General features: G+C 47.3%; 1 protein-coding gene across 1 annotated transcript in view; it reads right to left on the reverse strand.

The window, feature by feature from the left end:
* arhgef17 (Rho guanine nucleotide exchange factor (GEF) 17) overlaps positions 1-7,158 on the reverse strand; it is a gene marked incomplete at its 5' end in the record, with an annotated part of 76,954 nt that extends 69,796 nt beyond the window's left edge. The window contains one exon of the mRNA XM_080053824.1: positions 1,879-7,158. Within this exon, the coding sequence (XP_079909950.1) occupies positions 1,879-7,158 (5,280 nt within the window). The remainder of the gene's footprint in view (positions 1-1,878) is intronic.
* Between the last annotated feature and the right edge of the window lie 1,295 nt (positions 7,159-8,453).

Genomic DNA, 8,453 nt, shown 5'->3' on the forward strand with positions numbered 1-8,453 from the left:
TCCAACTCCCTTCTTTTCTAGCCTCAGTCTTTCTTTCCTCTCTCTACCTGACGTTTGGCTTCAGCAGGCTGCCTCACACCAAGACAAACGTTATGACCTCACTTCACTGCAATGTTCCAGAGACACAGAAAGAAAGAGGAGAGACGGAAAAGAGAAGAATAAGATAACATGAGAAATGCTTGAGATTAAGTATTTGGAAAGAAAAGACGAATGGAGATGGGCTTAAAAGTGTGGGCCGAAAATGTAACATACTTATGGTTTTTCAGACTTGTACTTTGGACTTTGAAAGACCCAGCATTTGGAAAAATGTCAAAGGAGATGGAAAAGGTTTGTTCAGCCACCCCCCACCACCCCACCCCTTCTTTCTTTCTTCAGCCTGGCAGAGCTTTTAAATCACACACACTGCCTCCAGGCACCATGCTGTAGCTGTAAGGCAGTTCTCTAAACACAGTGTGCTGGCAAAGCTCTGAGTTCCGAACATTTGAACATTCATTGATATATTCCAGACAAACAAAATCCCTCTTCACGGACATAAACAGACAGAAGCAGAAAGAGGAAACTAGTTTATAATAAACACATGCAGGAAAGTCAAAAATATAAACACACACACACACACACACACACACACACACACACACACACACACTCAACACAATGGAGTACAAGGACACACGTGCCAGCCGGTAGTGCTGAACATCATCAAACACCTCAGTAACCACAACAACTTCCCTTTTCCCTAAGAACATTTCCTGCCTGGCGAGGTCACTCTACAGCCAGCTACAGCTACTATCACCACCGCAACAATATAATAATAAACAACTAATGAGGACCCCCAGGCGATATGTGAACAATATCAATGGGCAGCAAAAGCAGCTATACACTAAGATAATGTCACACTAAGGGAGCAACAGGAAAAACAACAAGGACATGACAAGAAATTACAGTCCAAAGAACGGTACATTGAGTATTCACAAAAAACACACCGACAGACATTTGGTTCCCAAGTCAAATTTCATGGGTTATAGATTTGTCTTACAATTTGTATTCCAGTGATTATTTAAAAAAGCACAAATGTATTATTTATTGTCAATTTATTCTGTCTAAATATTTTCATGCTATGATGGATTGTTGGTCACAGACCATTCAGTTATCCGTTGTATTCCTATGATAAAACAATCCAGAAAAGTCTCCTGTTTAGACACTGCTGAGTAAAAACAGTTACACAGACATCACACACCCAATCTGTGTTTGGGTGAACTGCTTATTTTATTACTTCTCTATGACTATAATTCTGGCACAGACAATCAATATGGGATATAACAAATAAATGAAATCAGACACATACATACACTCAGCAGCCTTTAGGCCTCTACTTAATGTTCTTTGTCTGAGATTTGTTTAATCAAACTAATAACATCTTCTGATGTTTGTTTAACACTGCTCAGCCTTCAATGGCTTATGTGTTGTAGTACTGCTCCCAAATGCATCCTGAAATTAACCATGTGAGCCCTGATTCCCAGCACCTCATAAAACACAGGCACACACATATGCCTTTGGGTCTAGCTATGAAACCATAGGAAAAAGCCAACTGTATTAGACAACGTTAAGGGCCGTTTTAAGGTGACTGATATTACCTCAACATTAAAAATCCAGTTACACATTATTTACAAAAGCCAAGGACAAATCAATCAAACCTCCTTTCTCTCTCTCTCACTCGAATGCAATCCAAATTCAAAACCACACAAAACATAAACTCAATGACACATGGCAACAAGAAAGTATAGAGAATGCCAGCCTTGCTCTTGCAGACAATCACACATTGCAAAGAAAATAGTAAAAAGAAAGAGAAAGAAATTACAGAAATAAATGTGGACTCACCACTCTGGGCTTGGTCCTCTGTGGGGGAGCTGTGGATGCAGTTTCCTCTGTGCCTTTCTTCTGTGGTCCAGCTTCTGTAATCCCACTGGGGCTGGTCTCGCCGGTCCCCTCTGAAGCCGACACTGAACCTTCAGCTCCATCCCTGGCCGCTGGAAGAGGCCCCGGGCCCTCAGTGTCCCTCTCAGCAGCGCTCAGTTCCAGAATATATTTCTGGGTCACGTCCTCTAGAGATGGGGCATGGTCTCCTGGAGGTTTACCTGAGGTTGTAGGCTCAGCGAGGCAGTCCGTTTCCTTCAGTGGTTGAAGTTGTGGAGGTGGGGAGATGGGGATAAAGGTGGCAGGTTCACTGGCATGGCGGACATGCTTGGGTCTGGGTTTGGGTTTGGATTGCATTGGGGTAGGGGGAAGAGGGTTGAGGTCGGTTTGGTTGTTTTGATCTTCTTGGTCATCCAAATCCAGTTCCGGAGGCTCAAATGGGTCCTCGTGAGAGAAAAACTGAGCCAATTTGTTTGAACGCTTTCTGGCAGGCCGTCGAAGCATTCTAGGGGACAGAACCCCAGCCAACCTGAGGTCAAAGTTAAACTTCTGCACATCTTTTTCCTCTTCACCTTCGTCTATTACATCATATTCTTCATCATCATGGTTATCAGAGTGGGGAGCGCATTCTGACAGGGAGCGAACCTTCTTGACTTTAGCACTGCTGTCTGCATGGTGATACGGCTCTGGCCAAAATGTGTGTTTAGGCTTAACTTCTGGCTCCCACAGCTCCTCTCTTTGCTCACTCAGGATTGGCTCACTGATGGAAGGTGGGATCTGGCCAGGTTGATCCAGCTCACTGATTGGCTGAGTGCTCCCTGTCTGTCCTTTGAAATTAGGGTCATTGCGAGAAAGTAGAGGGGCATCACTACGGCGACTGGGGTCACTGAATGACTTCTTCTTGGGAGCTTTGCCATTGCTGTTGTCATCTACCATCAGTCTGTCCATCGCACCTGGCTCAGCAACGATGCTCCTGATCACCCCACTGTAGTCATGAACGCCATCGTCCCGCAGCCCACAATCACTGTAAACTGACAAGTCACTGGCCACACTGCCCTTGTATTCAGACAAGGTGTCCCCAGCAGAGGCGTCTGGAGCCCCACCCCCTCCTCCTTTGACGGATAGAGATCCTAACAAGTTGCTGTCTACCGAGGAGAAACTGTTGTTTCCTCCTTCTGCCACAGGACAGCACCTTTGAGGCATTGGGTCACTTAGAGATCGGTATACTGCGGACTCGCCATTTCCAACAGTTGCTATTGTTGACTCTGCATTACCGCCATTACTGGAATCAGAGCCTGTGTTGTTATTACCAGAAGGGGAGAACTTGCGCCTTCGCCGGACGGCACTTGGTGTTGCAGGGGCTTCGAGTCCTCCCCCTGCTGACCTCTGCAACACAGCAGTGTTGGTGATGATCTCCTCAGTGGAAGTGTTGACATTGTTGATAGCAGCGTTGCTGTTCAGCTCCGTGATGATACTTTCACTCTCAGCTTTACAGGCAGGAAGAGGCAAGGAGGGAGGTACACCAACTTCATTCACACTATTTGTATAATTCGTTCTGGTCTCTGTCATCTCTTCTCTATCCTGCTTAAACCCTTCCGCCTCGTGGAGAGCAGACTGCTTCCATACGGTGACAGGCTGCCCAAGCACATCCCTAGAAATGCGGGGCCCTAAATTAACCCCTGCTGACCCCAGGAATGACCTCTCAGAGGTGTCACTGGGGCCTGTCTCTGGCTCTGTAACAATTCCTTCATCTGTCAAACTAGACTCGTGGCCTGAAAGTTCATCCACAGAGCGGTCGTAGAACATGCTTTCTTCTGAGTCGCCCTTCAGTGAGGCTCTCTCCGTTTCACTGCTCTGTCTCTTTGCCTTCTCCCTGTAGTCTGTGCCCCTGCTGTTTAGCTTCTCCAACTGCATACTTTGTCCACCCCTCTCTCTCCTTTCCCTCTCACTGTTCTCTCTCTCTCCCTCATGTTTATCCTTGTCTTTTGTGTTATTAAACTCAGCATGTAGATCGGTACTTGCCTCATCCTTAACGCTAATTTCTGCTTTCACCGTCTCCTCATTAGTTTTCTTGACCTGGAAACATTCATCCACCAAAGCATTGTCATTTCTAATTACATCAACATCATTATCATCATCTTCTCTAGTACTCATTTGGCAGATATCTCGAATGACCTGCCTGGCTTCCTGCACATACCTCTCCTGCAAAGGAGGAATCCCTACCTCATCTTCATCATCAAATCCATAATCCCTCATTCTTTGTCCTCTCCCAGCCCTAAAATCACCCCCATCACTTTCTACTTCCCTATCTGACACAGACACCCTCCCCCCATCCCTCTCTCCATCTAAGTCAAGCTGCTGCTCAGAGGAGCTCCTCTTCGTGATGCAACCTGTCAAATAACACCTCACAGCTGTTGTGGGTTTGTCTGAATAAGTGAAGGATTTGGCACGCCGCAGGGTGGCCGTCAGGTCTTTCAGTGACGGGCGACGACCAGAAGATAGAAGGGTGCCACCATGAGTCCGTGAGCCCATCCGATACACTGATGAACTGTCCACGACCCCTGATTTGTCTCCACTCGTTTTCCGCACCTTGAGCTCTGACAGGTCAGATTTGAGAAAGCTTAAGAGTGACATGGTTTCTGAGGTGATATCAGGATTGGACATGGATATTTGGTTTTTATTATTATCATCTAACCCATCCCCACCTATTGTCCTCCTTGCAATTGTCTCACCACCCCTAGCCCCTTCCCCGCCTTCTCTGGCAAGTACACTAGGTAAATGGGCGACTGTGGGCACAATCTTGGGGCGCACACGCACAGGGGCATGGGAGGAGTTATCCCCATGGCCAAAGCTTGGAGAACGGTACATGGTGAAATTCCCATGATAAGTTTTACTCAACATGGACAAGGATGGAGTTCTGCTAGTGCTGCTTCCTGCCCCGTCTGTGTTAAAAAACACATTTGTTGCACGGTTAGTGCAGTGAGGCTGATTGTCCTCCTTCAGTGTCTCAGTGCTGGAGTATCGGCTGCTGCTACGCAAACCACCAGGCCTGGAAGCAAAAGGAGGAATATTGACTTTTGACACACGTGATACACCAGGAAGTGTTGTGGATGTCACAGGTGAGGAGATACGCTCCCATTGCTGCACTCTGGCTCTGTTGCTATGCCTACTGGGTTCTCTTGCTGAGTGGCTACGAGATACTGTACCCACAATTTCTCCTCCTTTGTTTTGCTGGTGATTCCTCTCTAAGTGTTCCATTTTCACAGCTGTGTCACTGTCACTGTCTTCTGATTCGCCGTCATGATCATCGTAATCATCACGGCCTGCAGTTGGAGCAGCTCCACTGAACCTCTTTTTCTTTCTTAGCGAGCGGCGGCGCACTGCCTCTCGACTGTGGGGGCCTAAAGAACCAGGGCTGTCCTCCTCACTGCCTGAAGACCTGCCAATGCCCTTTGCACCCCACCATCCATTTTTACTGCGGGATAAATAGCTGCCTGCTCGCTCTGTGATGCACCTTTCTCCTGGTCTGTAGGAGATGGAAGGAGCAGGGCCGGAAGGGACAGTCCAACTGCCACCTCCACCTCTTCTTCTCCTGGTGTGCTCCTCCTCTTCGTCTCCAGAGCTAAACCTCCAGCGGGAGCTGAGGGAAGAGGTAACTCTTGCTGGGACTCTTAGCTCAGTGGAGGGGGTTACAGTAGAGGAGGAGGAGGTAATGGCTTTATCTGGAGCTGGAGCAGAGTATGGGGAGGAGGAGGAGGAGGTGGGGGCTGGCTCTCTAGAGGAGCTATGTGAGGAATGTAAACTATCCCTGGGCAGCCCGACCCCCTGTCTATCCCTTCTCTCCCTCACTGTCGAATGCTGAAGAGAGGAGGAGCAGGAGGAGGTGTCTGAGCTCAGCGATCGACTCCAAGACGAAGTAGCAGGGGGTTGAAGGTCAGGGCCGGGGTCAGATGTCACCCTCTTGGTCCTGGGGGTCTTATGGGGAGCCTCTGCCTCAGTCCCGGGAGTATGAGATCTGAAGGGAGATGGTTTAATCCTAGGGTAGCGGCTACCCCCAGCACAACTGTTACTGCTACTGCTGCCGCTTTGAAAAGTATTTCTGCCAGCCACTTTGTTGTTAGAACTCTGTATCTCTATGTGTGCCTCCTCATCATTAGAGAACTGCTGGTGGTCAGCTTTGGAATAAAAGTCCATATCGTAACAAAAGGTCTCCTTAGCAGTATTGCTTTCTCTGTTCTGTGATCCCACTTTGCATTGGCAATGCAAAGGCAGGCTACTGGCTTCATTAGCAGAGCTGCAAGGTGAAAGTTTGTCACTTCTATCGGAGAGAAGAGCACTATCACTTGGGCTGAGCTCTTGTAGATGGCCTCTGCCGGCTGCTTTTAATTTGCTTTGTCTCTCATCAAAAAGTTGTCTAATTTTGGTGACACTGGGCCACTTGTCAGGGTTGAGGGGAATATAGTCACCGTGGTGTGTAGAGAGATAACTTCTGTGAGATTTACATGGTGGAGGAACCCCTCTACTAGTAACATCCTCCTCATCATCTGTAGTCAAAGTCTTTCTGGGATCAGAGGGACATGCATTGATCTGTGAATAATCTCTCTTACCAGAGTTGCTGCTGCAGTCGGTTGATAAACGTGTCAAAATCTGATTCTCACTTTTCCTCTCGGAGTCCGAGCCTGATACAGAGTCACAGTCAGAGTGAAACTTTTGCACTTTGCTGTCAGTGCACGACTCTACGGTAGCAGTATCACTATCTTTGAAATATCCACCACTGCTGTCCTCGTGAAAAGATTTTCGAAAGGGAGAGCCGTCTTTCCTGGGTTCCCTGGCCCTGGGGAGAGTGCTACTGCCCCGCGTCACCACCGCGCCGTCACCCGGAGAGTCTCTGTGCGTACCGGCGGAGCCACTGCTGCTGCTGCTGAACTTCTCACTGAGTTGGCGGATGGATGGAGAAATAGAGGAGAGAGGAGTGGAGGAGCCTCTCTTTGGGTCTGCGGTTGGAAGGCCGGCGGTGGTGGCGGCAGAGATTTTGGAAACTTTTCTTGACACACTGACATTACGCGTCGCCAAGGGCTGTTCTGCTTTGCTGGGCTCCGGGGGAAGGGCGACACCAGCTGCCTCCAAATCCCCTGATTTGTGTTGTGTGTTTTGGTCTTCACTCCTGTTGGCGCTCCAGGACCCCAACTTTTTGAAAGAGACGCTGCGATACACAGCCGCATTCTTCCTTTCTCTTGCTGCCATTGTTCATGACTTTCTTTGTTAGTTTTCACGCACACATTTTAACTCCATGGGTAGTAGTACAGATCCGTGCACCTTTTGGAATTGTGGTCCATTTCACCTCCGTAGCCTAACGGCACGAAAACCCAACAAGTGTCAACCTTTAGGCTATCTAAACGTTATTGTTGGCAAGCTTCAAACTGCACCGTAACTAGGTTAATCAAGTGATACACTCTTCCGCGAGCAAATTGAGTGCTGCTAATTATTAAAACTTACATGTTGTCGATTCCCGAAGCCGCATCCGTGCAAGGAGGAAAAGCCGCTAACCTACAACTTTTTTTTTGGGACAAAACTTTCCCAACCTGTTCACAAACACAGCGTTTCCATTGTTATCCCTTACTTTTTCTAAACTTCTGCCCATCGCCAGGTTAGCACGCCTGCACGGGCCCGACGCACCATTCACAGTTAATCCTCAAACTGTTTGTGGATTCCTTATTTTGGCAAGATTTGGTTTTCCGTGACTTGTGTTGTTTTTTGCATGTTAATGCCTGAGATAGGGCAGAGGGGTGGGCGGGACTAGGGGTATAGGGGCTGTCATAGCCCCCTCGGGGATTGAGAGGAAAAGCTTTTTCTTTTTTGATAGAAGGCAGATACTGTGGACAAACTAGATGTAATTATAGCCCTTTCCCTTGCGAAAAAGACAGTAGGCCTAGCACCGGCAGGAGATTAAGACAGAAAATTACATTGGCCTATCTAGAGCGACATTTTGGATCTGCAGCATTTTTTGTCAAAACTTATAAATATCCCTCGGAAGATATAACGAAACGCACACTCTTCATTACCAGAATGCAATATCATTTTACAGTGTTGCTGTATTTCGAGGTGAAGGCTCTAAGAGAAAACCAGCGAATGCAAAGGCCTACACTTTGATTTAACACTGAATTGGTAACTGCATATTCAGCAACAGCTGTGTACCACATTGTGTTATGATGGTGTTGGGGAATTAATAGTGTCAGCATTCAGGAGTGTGGAAAAACAAAGAAAAAGTTTTTTACCCATGCACAATAACCCCTCTGTGGTGCTTCCTATGTGGCTGTCTGGTTAACAGGTCCTTTTGTTCCACAGAGGAATTCTGTGTTGCATTCCCTGTGAGGAGAAGCTGACTGTAGCGTCCTCCACAGTCTGACCTGTGTAATGTCGGGTCATTGGTGGTAGTCAATAGATATTTTTTTTGTAAGTGGACGCTGTATTTGTTGAATTCTCTATCACTTGGGGCAGACTTTTTTTTTTTTATTATTATTTCATGACTTTTGTTTAAC

The sequence above is a fragment of the Ammodytes marinus genome (assembly GCF_949987685.1).
Source record: "Ammodytes marinus genome assembly, chromosome: 3".
Classification (NCBI taxonomy): Eukaryota; Metazoa; Chordata; class Actinopteri; order Uranoscopiformes; family Ammodytidae; genus Ammodytes; species Ammodytes marinus.